Source organism: Atractosteus spatula, chromosome 5, assembly GCF_055471065.1.
Source record: "Atractosteus spatula isolate fAtrSpa1 chromosome 5, fAtrSpa1.hap1, whole genome shotgun sequence".
Lineage (NCBI taxonomy): Eukaryota > Metazoa > Chordata > Actinopteri > Semionotiformes > Lepisosteidae > Atractosteus > Atractosteus spatula.
In genome coordinates this window covers 49,969,291-49,987,897 of record NC_142710.1, presented here as the reverse complement: position 1 = coordinate 49,987,897, position 18,607 = coordinate 49,969,291, and the positions used below count along the sequence as shown (strand labels likewise).

The 18,607-nt window shown below is 35.4% G+C and overlaps 1 protein-coding gene across 1 annotated transcript in view; it reads left to right on the top strand.

Annotated features, from left to right (window-relative positions):
• The window catches only part of rybpb (RING1 and YY1 binding protein b), a 35,152-nt gene extending 17,030 nt beyond the window's left edge, over positions 1-18,122 (top strand). The window contains exons 3-5 of the mRNA XM_088916409.1: positions 13,213-13,479; positions 13,571-13,666; positions 14,423-18,122. Of these exons, the coding sequence (XP_088772535.1) occupies positions 13,213-13,479; positions 13,571-13,666; positions 14,423-14,675 (616 nt within the window). The 3' untranslated portion in view covers positions 14,676-18,122. The remainder of the gene's footprint in view (positions 1-13,212; positions 13,480-13,570; positions 13,667-14,422) is intronic.
• The last annotated feature ends 485 nt before the right edge of the window (positions 18,123-18,607 follow it).

The window sequence follows — 18,607 nt, the reverse complement described above, 5'->3', positions numbered from 1 at the left end:
TTTGTATTATGTTAGTCTTAATTTCAAAACTATTATTTTTAGTCAAGTATAAAATCAGTGTTCTTTATGAACTACAGTGAACTCCACATTTTATTAACTGCTGGAATATTAAGTCTGCAATTGTTTGAGATTCCAAATAATGCTTGCAACACTTTTGAAATGAAAGTGAAAACAATGATTTAGTCAGTATTACAGCACAGTATTACAGATATTCTCCAATGATGCATAGTAGCTTGCTGAGTTACAGTCTACGAGATGAAGAACTGGAGTGCACAGTAAGAGGACATCTTGAATTCTATGCTACCTCTTTGAACTGGCACTGTATATCAAGTGTCTCTGTCAGAGAATAATTGCTGGTCCTCTAAAATATGCTTGAAAAGAGAGCTTCATTAATTGAAGAGCTTCCTGTGGTCTGCTCTCAAATGAAGTGCTTGATCTTATTAAAATGTTGATTGCAGAATGTTTCTTTGCAACATGTAGCTTCAATTTTCACTTAAAGCATTTTCATGCTTTCTTTTACTGTAAATATGAGATACATTTTTACTGTGCAAATGCCATGTGTAATACTGTATTAGTAAGTTAATAGTCAATTAAGTGTATTTTATAGCGAAATTCAGAATTCTATTTGTGGCAACATTGTGAATCAACTTCATAATGTAGTTTGAGGCAAATTAACATCCTGCTCCCTGAAACCTTTAAACTTTTATTAAATACTTTTAATATTATATGTGAAATCTGTTGAAGTTACTTAATCTTAGGAGAGCATTTGAGCAAGCTCTGTTAAATCTTTAGAGAGGTATGTTCTTCAGTATTGCTGTATGTTCAATAATTTCCAGTTTTAAAATAAGAAAAATTGCTGTGCAGTTTTACATTATGTTGCCTTTTCATTGTTAACATGATGTTGTACTGCCAAAATACAAAAATACAGGTTTGATTATATTAAAGATTGGTAGAAATTGCAAACAAATTCATAAATTGTTAAACCCAAGGCCTGTCTTTAGCTGCTGGCTCTGAAAAGCACAGAATTGACAGGTCTCTTTCCATGTAAATGTGACATTTAACCTGGACCATGTTTGACTAATCTCACATGGAATCCTGTCACATTGTTTGTATAGATGACAGACGCAACACAAATGACTCCAGATGCATTGTGTCAGTAGCGCACAAGCTGTGAAGAGAAGTCAAAGAGAATGGTGGCCAAGATGTTTTACAATTAAAACACAGGCTAGGATATTTATATTGCATAATTCCTGCTTTGTTTACATACATACGTGAGTAAAGGGAGTCCTGACTCATTGTGTTTTCCTTTGTACATCTTCACCAGGTTGTAGCCTAAGAGTTACAGATACAAGGATAATGCTCCACACGAATGTGACAGAGAAGACTTGTTTTATTGTGCGACATAAAAGTTACAAATGATATTGACGTGGGAAAGGACATCTTCACACCACAAATTATAGGGTGTACAGATTTACTTGCCACCTGTTATGTGTGAAGTATTTAATCCTTTTGTTATCTTTATTTTTCATGTTTTTAAAATTTGATTCCATAATGAAGAGATTGTCCTTACTGTACATAATCAAGCTAGCTTACTTTTGAATTCTGAATAGAAAAATGATGCTGTATCAATCATATTCTTGTTTAGAATCACAGTTTGATTGAGACATTCTATCATTATGTGGTATTCTTTATCCTGGGTTTTATTTTTCTGTGACTTTGACTGGATTGAAGATTTTAACGTGCAGGTTGAACTTAAACATTTAATTGCTATTTAGTAACAATAAAAGCTGATTTTCTGTAACTCTTAGCCTACGGTACTAAACTATATTGTCAGTATGGTAAAATCTTAATCGTCAATATTAAATTAATTTCATGATCAGGGTGAGGTGGATTTTGCGTTAAAGGAAAGGCATTCTTTAACTTGCTGTACATTTAAACTCAGTCTTTTGAATAGTTAGGTAGGAATATTATGCTTGGTACTAGAAAAGCCTTACTTAGCTTTGCCTGATTCTAAAACTCTTCAGAAAGCATAGGGTGTTAGGTTGAAAATTCCACATGCATTGTGGGTCAGGCTCATAGCCAAGTGCACAACATGTAGCTAGCAGGAAGAAAGCATTATAAACCCAATAATCCACACACTCTCCTGTACATGCCAGTCAGTCCTGAATGAGTTAGCTTTGGTTAGATTGTGGGTATTAAGTGGGTAGAATAATGAATGGCAGATCTGGCACCAACATGAAACTTTTAGAATACAAAGTGGGTTTAATTGACTTGGAATGTGCTTAGAATGAGTTACAGTTGGCTCTGAATCATAGTCTAAATGGATATTTCTTTCTTTTTATCATCTTATAAAAGAAAGGTCTCTTTACATGCTCGTAACCTTTCTTTCTGGTTTTTAATCTCTGAAAATAATTTATATCCGATTTTAAATACTTGAAAAGTATGTGGGTGTCAGGTATAGACCACATATAAACAATGTGTGCTGTTTGCTCATCCTAAAAAAACAATCTGGAAAGTTGGATAAGCACTATTTCAAATTGCACTATCTTGTAAAGTCTTGCCATGGACAGTGTTAATATTGACCCTAAGGAAGTTATCTCTATTTTTTAAACATTTTACAGCTTTATGTATTGAGCATCAGAAGAAATATTGATTTATGTATGTTTTCAGAAAAGAAAATGTATTAATTCATTAAATTTATTAAGAAAATATATTTTTGATTAATTCATCATTAACTGACCATGATGCGTACTTAGACCTTTACATAAGCACCTCTTTAATGAGTAATGTTACACATCAAAGGTGATGTGATAAGGTGATTTAACCTATTGGAATACTGCACCTTTTCAAAATCAAGATAGAACAACAGGAATGAACCAATATGTCGACATGTCAAGAATAACATGTTTGTGCCACTCCAAAGTCACCTCACTTCTGTTTACCATCTCAGGTGATTTCAGCTAGCAAGTTCTAATTTAGCAAAACCGTACAGCCTAGCCCAGTCTAACAGTGCTTATATGCTACTAGACTTTGGCTTTTGCAGTAAATCCTGTTGATAACACATTTTAATCTGCATAATGAATTTACTTATGTCAGTTTACCTCTCAGTGCACCTAAAAAGAGATTATTTTCCTGACAACTTCGCAAAGTTTTTTTTGCAGTTATAAGTGGTTTCTTTTTATACTCAGTATAGATTGTGACATGGCCAATTTATGTGCACATTTACTATGCGACTCTGTTTGTAGGGGTCTACATGTTGAAGTATTTTCTTGTGTAATAATCCTTTAACTGTACAGGGGAAAAAACAATGCTGTTTGGAAAACTGGTTTTCAGGACATGCATCTCATCTCATAATATCATTGCCTGCTTATGAAAATTAATGCAAAAAGCAGTTTATGAACTTTTTTATGCTCAGTACATGCAGAGGTTTATATCTACCATGTTGTAAATTTGTTCTAATTTGGATCATTGAGCCTCTGTCCAAGCCGTAATGAAGTAAGAATGCTAACAGCAGAAGCACAAAGTGCCTATCATTAATTGTGAAGTGCTGCTACTGAAACACAGAGGGACTAGTACTGTTCTCAGTGGAGAAGGACTTGAATATTGAAGTTTCTGGATTCTGTCATCCTGGAAGGCACTGGAGTGCATGATGTGAATGAAGGTGTTTAAGACGCCAATCAGCAGCCTTATTGTACAGAGGTTAAAGATAAATGGCTTTGGCTGTCAAGATTTTTTATAAACCTTAGAAGTAGTTTATTTGCTGTCATTCTCCTTTGAGGAGATGAGTTATTCACTGAAAAATCACAAAAACAAGAAGAACCTTTTAACAGAAAGAACGGTATTCACTCTCATTTCTGTGTTTTACCAGTATTCATTAGAGTACTTCAAAGTTTGGTTTTATGTTTTATTTTAGACTATTTCTAGGAAAGAGGGTGTTAAGTCGTCATCTTTTCTTTCAGATGTCTTCTTTGGCAATTTGTTGTAAGGATGTCATCTTCTGACAATTTTAAAAGCTTTTAAATTGAGTACAGCTAAAATAGCTGTTTTGGTGGTGTTTGTTCCCGTATGGAAGGTAAACCAGTATTTGCATTTCCTGTAGATTAATTTTAAAGCAAATTAGATCATGGATTTGACCAATATGCATATCAGTTTAAATAATGCTCATCTAACTTTTTTGTTTTATTTTAGGAATGTTATAATATGACCTTAACCAGTAAAACTAAGTTTGCTTTGACTTAATAGATAATGAGTTCTTGGGCTCTAACTTAAACCTCTTTCATATTTTAAATATATTTATATTTATATATATTTAGAAATAGCAGTAGGCATTTCTTGTTCTGTTGATTTGGAGAATTTCCATTCATTATGGAAGCTGACCCCAGTTTCATTTACTTGAATCAGTTCCCTGATTCCCTGCCCCTTCATTTTAGCATCTGTCATCTGATAAAACCAATGACTCAATAGAAAGCTAACTTTATCAAAAGAATATTTAAATATGCAAAACTTGTCAGTGGTATTGTAAAGAACAATGCTTAAAACACTTGTGTAGAGTAGGGATAGATTTCCCAGTAAAATTGAGACTTGATCAGTGTGAGAAGACAGAGTTAAAAAATAAAGGCTTTATGCAAATAGAATACTGAAGTTGTACCTTAACTACTATGGCGGAAGTGGAGACAGTGTCAACCTAATAAACATTCAGCATAGGCTTCTTATTGATTAGAATTCATATGTTATAGAAGACAGCAAGTGTGCACTTTTTTAGGGTGAGAGCATTGCTGGTTACAGTGATTTCAGGGATTTTCTAGGTCTAGGTCCAGTCTAGGGTCCAAAGTCAGGTTTTTGGGCAGTTTCAAGCAGGCTGGAAACCTGCGGTGGTTTATGTGTTTTTCCCAAATTTCAAACTAGACCTGGTTAGTTAGCTCGCATGAAAATCTTTGCCAGGAACAGGGGCCTTGCAATGACGCAGCCTGATCCACAAACTCATAAACCATTTTGAAATGATCTTCGACACTGCTACTCTGATTGATGAACTCGGGACAAGTTCCAATTCAACAACCAAAGCTGATTCAAATTCCTGAGATCATTTTATGCTCACATCAGTACTCAGCTTGGTCACTCTTTTTTCTTGTTTTTTTTTTTAGCTCTTTTTCCTTTGATAAAGCAGCAATTTATTTTTCTTGTCGTGTGCATGGACCATTGTTATTTTAGTTTCTTGACTTTTGCAATAAAGTCATTGTCTTGTGTGTTTACTCCAAACAATTAGTTTCTTTTTCCTGCTTGTTTCAGTCATGTATCTTTCTAAAAATATTTTTGTATTGTTTTGTTAGAGTTCAAAATAAAGGCTTTATGCAAATAAAGTTCTGACGTTGTACCTTAACTACTATGGTGAAAGTAGAGACAGTGTCTCTGCTAATGAACATTCAGCATAGGTTCCTACTGATTGTCACTTTGGACTAGTTGTCTCATATGATTCCCTGTTTTGAGGGAACAGATAACTTTCTGATTGGCTTACCACCTTTATCAGTTTTGACTCTGTACTATAATCCATTAGTCAAACGAGTAAGTCATGAAACCTCGAATTAAGTGAGAGCTTATTGGATTGACCTAGTATACAGTGTAGATCTGACTTCTCCGTCCAGCTAAATGTATATATTGTGTATTACAGACCGTTCTCTATCGGATAATATTTGCATTAGTGTAAAATGTACAGCAAAGCCAGTATTTAACTGCCAGAAATCTGTTATTATTATGTTATTATTATTTTCACTATAGTTGAACACAAACTTGAGAGGATGCGTGGAGTCAATATGTAGCCCTTTACTGATCTAATGCCCCCTTTCACATAGAGCAAGAAGGAAAACTTGCAGCTGCAAGTGAGGTGACAATCTTTGTGGCTGTTGATTTCTTCACAAGATGAGTGATCATTCAGAAATGGGAGAATATCTGAAAGTGACATAATTGCTGATAGATATATGGTCCGCACCACCCCAGAAAGGAAAGTATGAACCACCTGTTTTCTGTAAATCAACGAGCTGGGAAACAGCTTGATGAAGAACTGCATTGATAGAGGAACTGCAGTAGTCACTGTCGAGAATAAGTAAAGGAGCTTAAAAATGTAGCAGTGGAATTGTTATGGTAAATAAGTAAATAAGTTGTGTGCCTGAGGAGGGTAAACCTATCAGCATATTATGTTTGGCTGAATGGCAGATTTATGGTGGTATATATGCTGGTCTTTAACTGTGTGAATGTTTAAGGAAGAATACAACATATTTTGCTATTTTAATAGTACAGAAGAAACTTTTGCTCCTGAAGTATGCTACCTCAGTACCAAAACAATGTGATCTGGGCATTGTTGGTATATAAGAGTCTCACAACACGGGAGTGTTGGGTTGTGTTCTGGATTTGGTGTGCTATCTGCACGGAGCTTGTATGTTCTGCTCGTGTTCGTGTGGGTTTCCTCCAGGTGCTCTGGTTTCCTTTCACAGTTCAAAGACATGCTGGTAGGTTAATTAGCTTCTGGGAAAACGGACCCTCGTGTGAGTGTGTACGTGTCTGTGTCTGCATGCCATGCAATGGATTGGTGTCCCTTCCAGGGTGTATCCTGCCTTGTGTCCGTGGCTACCTGGGGTAGGCCCCGGCTCCCCTGTGACCCGGAACTGAATGAAGCATTTAGAAGATGAATGGTATACGAGACTAAAGAAGAGCAGCACTTTCTTTAAGTTGAGAATGGCAAATATTAGAATAAATGATTCTGTTATCAAAAATGCTTTGATATTTCTGCTACAGCTTTAGCTATAATATGGGTAGATTGACAGTTGAATTATGTTTACATTTCCATACCACAATTAAGTTGTGTTCTATATTAGTGTACAAAGGGTACTTTAAGCTATTTAGTCTGTAGCAGTTTCACTTGGGTTCTGCAGTTATCCCATTTGAATTTGAATTAATACTTGCAAACCACTTACAGATATCACACCATAACTGATAATAAATTATTAGTAACTTTTGAATAGTGGCTGTTGCAATTCTTGAAACATTCGTTTTTTCAGATAAAACACCTCTACTGCACAAACATTGGATATATCTGATAGATAAGAGTCTAGGGTCTGGAATAAAGATTTTTTGCATCTTGCTTGGGTTTCTTTCGGATAAAATATGTGAATATTTATAATACCAAATGACACATTTTACTGCCTTTTCAAATCATAAGATCACTTGTGGTATATGCAGATTTAGTAATCAAGTGTTAAGACACTTAGCCGTGAAGTACTTGATTAGTTCAGTCTCTTGTAAAACATTTTCATCCCAAGATGTGTGCTGTATTGTGTAGTGCTCCTGAAATCCTGACTGCCTTTACTCTGTCACTGCCAGCCGGTGCCAGATGTTTCCCATTAATTTCAGGAAACGTGAGTTGGCAGTGTGACAAAAACAGCACTCTACATGCAGTTTCTCAGATCTTAACTACACTGAAGCTTTAACTCTTAATTAACTTAACATTGTCTAACTGTTTCTATATGTATTGCAGAAGCGTGTCTCAAGTTCCATTTTTCTGTATCACTCAAACTGAAAAACTTTTCCTTATCTGATTGATAGTTAGAAACCATTTTTATTCATAACCGTGCTACTATTATTGGAGTTGTGCAATATTACCATCATTGAAATCTAGCACTAAAGTTTTCTGTATTGTTAGCTCCACACTATTTTATTCATACCTTTTATAAAATATGACTGAAAGGTGGTTTCAGCAAAAAGAATGTACCTGTATATTAAGTATTTGTTGCATAAATAATTAGACCACATTATATTGTAAGATTTCAGTATATCAAAACAAATCTAACCAGAATTGCAGTTTTTCAAAAATACTTTGTTCTAATTAATTTACACCATGGCTGATCTGACAGATGAAGGTTATGGCAGAATGAGACCATTAATTGTCTTGGTCTCAGTGCCATCGAGTCAGGATCCCTTTTCTGTCAAGTTGTGTGTGATGCCAATTTGCCAGTTTGTCAACTATAAAACATGTCACATTCAAGCACCTTCCATTCCCAGCACATTCTCCCAAGTCCTCATCATCAGAATCATTCGGTTGGGCATGCAGTCCAATTGTTAGACTTCTCTCCCCCGTTTTCCTATGGCAGTCATACTAGAGCAGTGCAGAAGACAGGCTTCGAAGATATGGTAGAAGCAAACATGTTAGAAATGCAACATTGATTTTATGCCCCTTGTTCAACCCAAGTCAACAAATCAGAGCACTTGAGATTAAGCCCAGCATATTGAGACCAGTTAGAACTAGAAAGTAAAACAAGACCGTCTGTGTGAGCTCCCCATGACTGTAATACATAGTGCACACCTGATCTGTCTTTATACTCGGAGACCACACCTGTTCAAACTGCTAGAGAGTGTGTGGATCCAATGTTGGTTTTATCAGTCACTCTGGGGTTCATGAAAGACAATCATCAACGAGCACAAAGATATAGGGATCTGTGATTAAGTATATGCCTTAAATAGTCTTACAAGCCTTTAAGAAATTTGTGAATGAGATCCTTGAGTCAACAACTTAATGACTAAGTTGGGTTCATTGCTCTCCTTTTGCCTTGTAACTTTTCTTTATGTATTTGTGCACATCTTGCAGTGTGAGTTTGGTGTCTGCTCCTTCCCATTGTATTGTAGACAAAAGAACCAAGTCTAAGTGATCTCTGAATTTTCTGTTTGTCCTCTTTCCACTACATTTGACTACATATATTTTACAAGTACTGTACACATTTTTAAAAACCTGTGTGAACTGGCTCATAACTTGGGTAATTAAATAATGGAAGGTGTAGAATGTGCAAATATTACATATTGTAGGGCCTAGATAATTGCCTTTCAGTCTAATGTATATGGAAACTATTAACTTAACTAGAGGTGCTCTACTGCGTGTTCTTTTCTGTTCATCTTTGTGCATTTTAACACATGGGAATCGCTTTAGAGCCAGCCAGAGACTAATAAATAATAGTGCTATTCTATGCTGTTATGCATGAACATTAAATGATGCTCAAAATTGTTTTTACTTAAGATTACATTATGTGGACTATTGTTTCTTGTATATTTAACAATTATTGTGTGGCCCACAATGGTAAACTATACAGGGGGTACTGTAGTGTATATTTGTACCCAGACTTCCTTCAGAACCTCCCAGCTTTGGAAATCATCTTTGTGCCATTGTCTTATGGCAGTCTTTCCCAGTCATGAGACTGTTTTTAAATCAAACACTGACCCTTTCTGCTGCTTCTCAAACTCTGAGGGGGCTTTCAACAAATGCTTTAAACAGCGTGGATTATCTGCTGCCTTTTTACACATCCCCCAGCTGTTCTGAATTGGAGCAACTGGGACACCACTCTAATTATCTCATCAGCTGAAAGCTGCCCTACTGTGAAGACAGGAGGTCTGAAAGCTGCCAAGTGTGACAAACATTCTTTCAGAGCTCCAGTGCTAGCTTTCCAGAGGAGACCAAACACTTGTATTCCCTCATGTCTGCGTGATATTGTCCCATATTATTTTACAAACACGTGAATCTTACAGGTGATGAAGACTCCAGGGTATAGCACATTTCTTTTTCACATGTCTGTTTTTAAATTAAGAATACAGAACTGTATCTTATTTTTTTAATTCTTCTCATGGCCTCCACAGTTTTTATTCAGCACCATTTATGTACCCATGTAGATAAGCTGAAGACGTGTATGTAAAAACATGCAAGTCCAAAACATGCAGTTGCAGCTTCTTTTCCAAATTGTAATCTCACAGAAAGGCCTCTAAGCTTTTCAAATGGAGCCTTTATATGATCTTAAAATTTCTGGTATAAGCTACATAGTGATAAATGAGATTAAATCTGAGCTATTTTCTGATACTAACATAAGATGTTGTGAGAGAATACAAAATGTATCATGACAGTCCCTATTACAATCTGTTTCATTGATACTGCTTTATAAGAAATGTATCCATTTCCATTACTGATGGAAATTTTATGTTATAGAGCTGACTGCGCAGTGCTACCTGCCATTTATCGAACAGATTCCTTCATTTGTGTACGTCAGGTGTTCAATAAAGGTTGAAATGAAGTGTAAAATTCTGTTAAAAATCTCCGGCACATGAGCGATAGCTGTTTTAGTGCAGTGTTTTAGAATTTCTTTCCTTCTGCCGGGTTCATACAGTAGCAATATTGTTTTACAGGTGCATTTCTGTGGCAAAATACAGTTTGTTGTTCCTTTTCTATAAGGTACTTGCCTTGAAGTTTGCAACTGTATTTAAAATTTTATAGTAATGAATACTGTCCATAATCATAGAGCTAAACCTGGAACATTTCATAGACTGCAGCAATTTCTTAGACCTTAGCAATTATCAGAGGAACCCAAAACAACTATTGGCTTTTGGCAGGAGGCAGCTCTACTAGAAATATATTGTTGGATTTAATGATTATAACCACCAGTGTTTAAACTTTAACCCAAATAAACTGACCTGTCACCAAGGATTGTGGCAGTGTGCCAGAAGCAACAGAGCCCTTTTAGTTTCAGATCCTACTGTAAGGGTTTCTCCAGTAGATAATACGTAGTCCAGCTAAAAAAAAACCAAAACATGCTTACTGACTCTTCTTGAGCTAAATTACAGTGTGGTGCCAATGATTAATCCCTGCCTTTGAGTTACTGGTAAATGGCCTTTGACTGTAGACGCACAAAGCTCTATTATAATCTGAACAAAAAGGGAAGGAGATCCACATCGTTCTCGTGCAACATGAGTAGCAGTTTTACATAAATAGTTTTATAGAAAGCCTCTTGTAGGGTCAGCACATTACAATCAAAATGAAGAAAGTTTTAGGTGTATGGCCCATTCATATTCCCTCTACAGTACACTGTACCTCTCCCAGCTCTTCAGCTTCATATACATTTTATTTTAAGGGTTATTTCAAAGCACTACTCATGTCTCATGTAATCCATTTTAGCTGTGTTGTCTAAACTTTCCAACCCAAAAAACAATAAATTAACTTTAATTAAAATAATAAATTAAGTATCTTTGAAAGCTTGTCTGCTTTAAGGGTTACAGCACAGAATCTTCAGAAACTGATTACATTCTGTACACCAGTTTGAAGAGAAATCTCCATGATTAAAAGTCAGCCTTTTTTAGGATCAATTACATTTTTCTGAAAGTAGGTTGGTTAAATTTAAACAAAGTGATGTAAGTATTAAAGACTGGTTTTAGAAATTAATTTTGGAAGGGTATTATTTTCTTTGTTTGTTGTGGAGTTTTGCTGGAGTCCACACTGACTTCATAGAGTTAAAAAATTACATCTGTGGTTACGCTTTGTGGCTGACACGCAGATTTAAGATGAGCTGTCATTGTTTGGTTAGAAAAGTTGATGTATTTCAGGATATTGATGTGTGTCACCAGTGAAGTAGAAGAGCATAGTTTTCAACATCATAATCTGCCCACTCTGTGATTCAAAGTGTAACTTTTAACCTCCGTACTAAGTGAGTCATTTGAGAAATTCACCGACAGAAACATCTTCTTACATTTTTTCAGTACTGTACCGTGGTAGGATTTAAAATCTAGTAATGCAGTTTTTAATTATTTTACCAAGGTTTTAAAAGCTGAACAACCTAAGCAGTGGATGCTGTTGTTAACTGCAACACATCCTTCCATTTGCAAAACATATCCCATTTAATTCTTTCCCTTAACTTCTCTTGAGCAATTAGTGCACACTTGCATCTCCACAAGATAAGAAGGGAGTACTGTACCGCTTTGCTGGCTAGACCATCCAAGAAATTATTTCACGAAAATACCGTATGTCCAGAGGTGTACTGCTAAAGCACTGGCCAAGTCTAAAAAAAAAAAAAACCTGCACAGGCTACCAGTTGCTTCCAGGACAGACTTTAAAATTTAGTTGACCTACCAGGTGTTACAATGTCTGTCTCCAGTAACTAGAAATTTCAAGAGTCACTATCCCCACACGTACCAGTTCACTCACTTCCTTCCGCTGGCTCTAGGTTTCTCCGCTTTACAAGAACGTCACAACATACCTTATGGGTCCGAGCCTTTTCAGCGGTAGCTCCCCATGTCTGGAATGTGCTTCCTGGTCATATCTGCTGATGTTTTTCAATTTCATCTCAAGGCTTACTTGTTCTAAATGGCTTTCAATTCCCAACTTCATTCTTTCTTTTACCTTGATAATTTCTACATTGTTTCTGAATCTGTACATTATTTCTTATGTATAATTAATGTTAAGTGCCTTGAGAATGCTCCAATTGAAAGGGACAATATATTTATTCTTATATTCTGCATTTAAATTAAATATATATATACATTAGAATTTGTGATTGATTGATCTTGCTTAACCATGAAGAACTTTGTATTGAAACTCCTTGTACTAAATCTGGAAGTTCTTAGCTATACTCCACTCACTCTCAATACTATATTTTTAAAAGAGGTTTTGATTTTTATAACATGTTTCCTTGGGAAAGGAGCACTTTGCTGACAAAGTGAAATGCTTCCTGAAAAGAATAGTAGAAGGTATCTGGAAAGCCCAGTTGTTTGTAAATTGCATTTGTTAACAAATGTATTTGTTAGTATAGCAAGCGCATACCCTTGCTTGCTAATGGACAATGTTTAATATTCACTTGAGGTTCTCTATTGATTTGCCAATGATACTACAGTTAGACTTCAGATCATGAGAGAGTCATTTGCTATACTTAACTTATCCATTCAAAGCTTTTTAGTCACCTAAAAGCTTTTTAGACAAACACTAAATCTGTTGGTCACTTTTTGCTGCCCTCCATCCACTCAATGCCAAACAGGACTGAGAGAAAGTGGAACTACCTCTTAATAATTAGATTAGTCCAAGCAAATGACATGGTGCTAATTTTCCACTCAGTGATTTACAGATTAATGTATTAAAAGACATGGGTAATGGGGTTAGAGCTCATAGACAGATATATCTGATGGCTGCCACTCAGTATGAGCCACATGTAAAACGAGTTTTAACCCTTTCAAAGCCGGGAAGCCTGGCCTTTGAGAGTCACTCATCTGTGAACACAGTTGTTCCTTTTTGACATAAGGTGTGGTTCACTTGTTCAGTTGAGAGGAAGTAAAACTAAACTCTTTACAGCTAAATGAAATTGTTTCTCTAACTCTTTCTTTTTGCTTCTTTGTTTTTGTCTGTGTCTCTGCTTGTTGTTTCATCAGGAAACCCAGGATAAACTCCCAGCTGGTGGCACAGCAAGTCGCTCAGCAATACGCTACTCCTCCACCTCCCAAAAAGGAGAAAAAAGAAAAGGCAGAGAGGCCTGAGAAAGAGAGGTGTGACCCTGACCGACCCGAGAGAGTCCGCTCAGAGAAGGAACGGCCGGAGAAAGAAAAAATTGATAAGGAAAGACCCGAGAAGGAAAAATTAGACAAGGAAAAAGAAATCAGTCCAACAGTGCCCAAAAAACCAAGCAGTAAAAAGTCAAAGTAAGTACTTTCCTTGATTTGACATTTTTGCTGTATTTTTTAGTGATTTTGATATACCAGTGACCATTTTTGTGTTTTTCTTTGTTTTTAGACCCAAGTCAGACATTCAGCAAGGTCCACCCAGTGAAATTAACAGTGTACAGTCGGGAAATGCAACAACCAAGACCAATAATTCCCACATTTCAAGGTACTTCAGTGTAAACAGAATGTGTCCGTATGACAATCTTCCTGGATAAACTAACAAAGTGGTCATTTCTGTTAATATAGTCTGGTTTCTGTGATTATAAACCAGTATTTTTTTTACAGTAGGTTAATCTAATTCAGTAGTTAATTGATCTAGTTTGATTTTTCCTATCACAAATTTCTCAATCAGAGAAGATAAGCCACAATGTCTAGGCTGGTATGATAAATGTCTCATTTCATTTATGTGATTAAAATACTAGGTTTTCAGTCAGGTCTTCCATCATTTCCTGTAAGTATAAGGTAAACATATGTTATTATGAGTAAGGCTGTGACATTATTAACTAAATGTTATATAGGGCATTGTGGTTTTTGTGTAATAAACATCCTAGCATTAAATGTGTGTCATAGTTCATTAAGCAAAACTGTTGAGGGAAATCGAATTAGTCAGCTGTTTGAGAAATCATCTGCCCTTTACACCCTCATAGCTATATTCTTATTGAATTTTATAATGTGTCCTCTGTGTTCACTGCACACTGATACATCAAGGTGTATCTCCATTTTATGTTGTAAGGGTAGATGCTGAATTAAATTTGTAGTATGCTTATGGGATCTTTTTTAAGCACTAAATACATCACATCAAACTGTGAATATACAATTAAAATTTTTCACATCGCTTTATAGATTTGTTATACAGTCTGTACAGTTAAATACTAAAGACTCTTATTTTTCTTCTTTTGTTGTTGTCTTTGTTCATGGCCAGACCCAAGCTGAAAAACGTGGACAGAAGTACTGCACAGCAGCTTGCAGTAACAGTTGGGAACGTCACAGTAATTATCACAGACTTTAAAGAGAAAACCCGTTCCTCTTCCACATCATCATCCACAGTGACGTCTAGCACGGGGTCAGAACAGCAGCACCAGAGTTGCTCTGGATCCGAAAGTACGGACAAAGGCTCCTCACGCTCTTCAACTCCAAAAGGAGACATGTCTGCAGTACATGACGAGTCCTTCTGAGCACTGTACATGGAAACATGAAAACCATTCAGGGTTTGAAATTCACATCCCCCAGCTGCCCTCCCTGTGATGACAGAAAGACTCGCTTACAACATTCAAAGCAACGCACCCGTTTGGATATCTCCCTGGAATTTGTGCTCTTCGCATTCGGGATGAATGCTGCTTGCATTGGGCAGAGGGTCAGAGAGGAATTTCGTCCCTGATGACACCCTGACACTTTTATGTATTCCATTGTTTTATATGAGTTTCCTAACAATCATTTGTAAATGGATGTGCGGCTGAACTTACTTTTTTATAAAATCTGCTGTGCACAAATTTTTCCATGTACGTTTTAACTGTTTTGATCCATTATTAGCTTTATTTATTACTTGTTGCAAATTACACCCGTGTCCTTTTAGGGGTTCTTTTTATGGTTTTGTTCTGTTTTACTAAATAGCAGCTCAGCTTTGTTTTTTTCTTTCCCTCCTCACTGTTTTATGAAATCAAAGTTGTTCAAAACCAACACCTTAAACACTGGTGCTTGATACACTGTGAAGTGAAACCAACTTGGAACAGTAACACATCTGGGACTGTCCCTCATACAATAAGACGAAGTGCTAAAACCCAGAAGCTAAAATGCTTACCTTTGCTGTCTTTGCTTAATATATTTTTGACATGCATATGAGCTGATTGGCTGAAGAGGCTGTATAGTAACAAATTGTGTAGAGTATTTTTTACATAGAGACAAAAAAAAGTCCTTCAGGGGTGGGGTTAGGTGTGTGTGTTGGGATGGGGTCTTTAAAAGTCCTCTTAATTTTATCTGGACATCCTTCGGCTTAAACAATCTGGGGATTTGTGTGTGAAATAGGTGACATTTGCAATAGTTGAGCTCTTAAACCCATTAAAACAAGAACACTAATTTTGTGGTTTATCACTTTTCAATTCAGTGTCTGTTTGAAGTTACAGTATACAGCAGTCTGTTCATTCTGCTTTGTCTGCATTTTATATTTTTAATGGAAGTTTTTTCCCCAAAACTTTGTGGCTCTTGGAATTTCTTTGTTATGAAATTTAAAAAGCTTTGTGTGTAATGTAGCCATTGGGGTTTCCACTGTGTACTTGAATATATCTGCATAGTCTCTGGGTTAACGCTGTATAAATTCACCCAATATGTTTTTTTGTAATTTTTACCTTTGCCTTTTAATAGAGCTAATGTGATGGAGAGCTGGACAGTTGATTACAAATAGACAATTAATTTTTATTTTTTTGTGGAAAGTGTAATCAGTAGACCTGAAGATTTCCTTTTTATCTTATTGAGGGCAACAGAAACATTACATTAGCTTAGGCTGAACTACCCAAATGAAATGGATACTATTCTCATATACCTAAAAACGTACATTTTTGTTCTCTAACCATAGATTAACATTGTAGGAAGTTGTAGAATGAATTTGTCAGCCTCCTATAAAAGCAGTGATTCAAAGTCAGCGATTTCCTTTTGAATTTTATTATACTTGTATGAAGAATACAAGTGTATATGATAACATAAAATAAACTTTTAACTTGTTTATTGTAGGACCAAAGGAATTTGATATTATGTGCTACTTGGGCACAGATAGAAAATATTACATGTTCAAATGTCTATTATATAAAAACATTTTAAATTAAGAAGGGTTTACATCCATTTCGAAGGAAATGTTCCTCTCCAGTTCGTTAGTAAAATAAAATCTAATTTTAAGAACGAAAATGAACTTTTATCTGAAGATACATGCAACTAGTGTATTCTAGATGTATAAAAACAATGTTGCATTTCTATCAATATTGTATATAGTTTGCACTGCTTTCAATGGCAAAAGACTTTAAATATTAACAAAGGTTAATCTACAATATGATGTACACTGGTCTATTCAAGTTTCATGTAAATTAAATCTGAAAGCATTAAAACAACTATTTACTTTTTAAGGTGCTGATCTTTTGTTGTTTAATAACCAGCTACCTGTAGGCTGTTGTATTTAAGTTCAGTCATGCAGAACTTACTGTTGCAGCCTCTCAGTAGTGCCTCCTTCATACAAGAATTTTACAGCCAAGCAGGCCTGAAACAATACAGACTTGGGGGACAAGTCATTTTTAACACCACATTAAGTAGACTGAATCAGTACACTGATCTTTGGCAAACAAAATTAAAAAACGAAACAGTAATGGTTGTATCATTAGCGGTTAAATAGTGAGCAACATCCAGTACAATGTCATTGATACTGATTACAAAAGACCTGAGGCTCTTGTGTATTTTAACCATGAACCAAATATCCATGATTATGCAGCTGACTTAATTTGTTTCCATCTCTGCAGTTTGTAATACTCCCAACACTGCACCAGGCATTTTTGATACCAACATTAAACCAGATGTATTTAGATGATAATGGGAGTAGTGGTAGAAAGTTTGGATTAATAATCTACACAGTTAGATGGTTGGGTTTTTTTTTTGTAGAATCAATCTGTGACACCTTTGTCAGATGAACAATAACTTCCTTCAGAAAAGATTAATATAAAAGTTTTTTTTAGAGGAACATTTTAGCCAGGCTATAAATATAATTGTCCCAGGCAAAAACATAAAGTGGAATCTTTGTCTGGCCTAATCATGTGTTGCAATACGTTTCATAAAATAGATTGGATTTCACTGGATAGCTGGCTTTACACTTGCCTTATCAAATCCCATACTCAGTCTACTTTTGTAAAACGATCAATTGTATCCTAAATTATTGAAAATTGAATATTTGCTGGATATATAAAAACACTTTTGCTTGTATGTAACTTGAAATGGTACAAGAGCCAACATTTAGAGTATGACAATGGAGCTGAACAGTTTTTAACGCGCAAGCAGTTCTGTTCTTGTGTATGACTTGTAACCTTAATTTACTGTGTAAAGATGGTTACATTATTTTTTTCTTTAGCTTTGTTTGTTGGAGACCCAAATATAGAATGCTTGTTTAAATATGGCATAACAATCTTGTGAATTTTTAATGTTAATGTATTATACAAGCTCTATTTTTCTTTTCCCCTAATAAAATGTCTTGTACAATGCTTTGGAAGTTTTTGCTCTGTAAATTATGTAGGGTCAACAGCCTGTTAGTATATAAATATATATATAAATATATATTTTTTATTTTGCCTTTTTTGTTCAGTTTTTGGTTCCTTTTTTGTTTTCTTTTTGTTGTTTTTTTCACTTGCTGAAGTGTCATTGGTGGTTTTGTGAGATGGTCAAATTAATTTCCAGGTCTTAAATGTTTTTTCGGAAATTTTAATGGGCACTGCTCTTCGTCTAGCAAATAAAATGTTAATATATACATGTTAACTGGCATGTGCACGACTATGTTATTAGAGGCCACTTTATCATTTCTTCTGCTTCAAATAGAAATGTCTATTTATGAATTCTGCTTGTAGTTTTTCACAAATAAAATTATTAAATTTATTTAACTTATGAGGATTTGGTTTTTATTTTAACAGTTAAGATGTGTTCTACTTAAAATCCTGTGTTCATGTCCAATCGATACATGTTATTAATATACAGCAGACAGCCAAAAAACTAAACCTTCTTCAAACACCTTTATTGACCCTTTGTAATGAGATACCGCAGGATCCATGGGGTGAATAAACCATGTATGATGCCAATCATTATAAAATGCTTCACTTTAGGTACTGTAGAACCCTTGAAAATTAGCTTCTCAGCACATTGATATTAAATTAGATCTCGTGTCAAGGAAAAGGTAAGTAATCCTGAGCTACATTATTCTCTTTAATGGCACACTTGAGTGTAAATTGGTTATTTTGCTGTTAACTCGGTGAATAGATTGCTGTGTTGTCTAGTCGGAGCAAAATTTTAAACTTCAGAATGCCATAGTGAAGTTTTTGTGATTGGCTAGTAGATTTTGGTGTCTTCCTGGACTTGGTAGGTTTCCAAT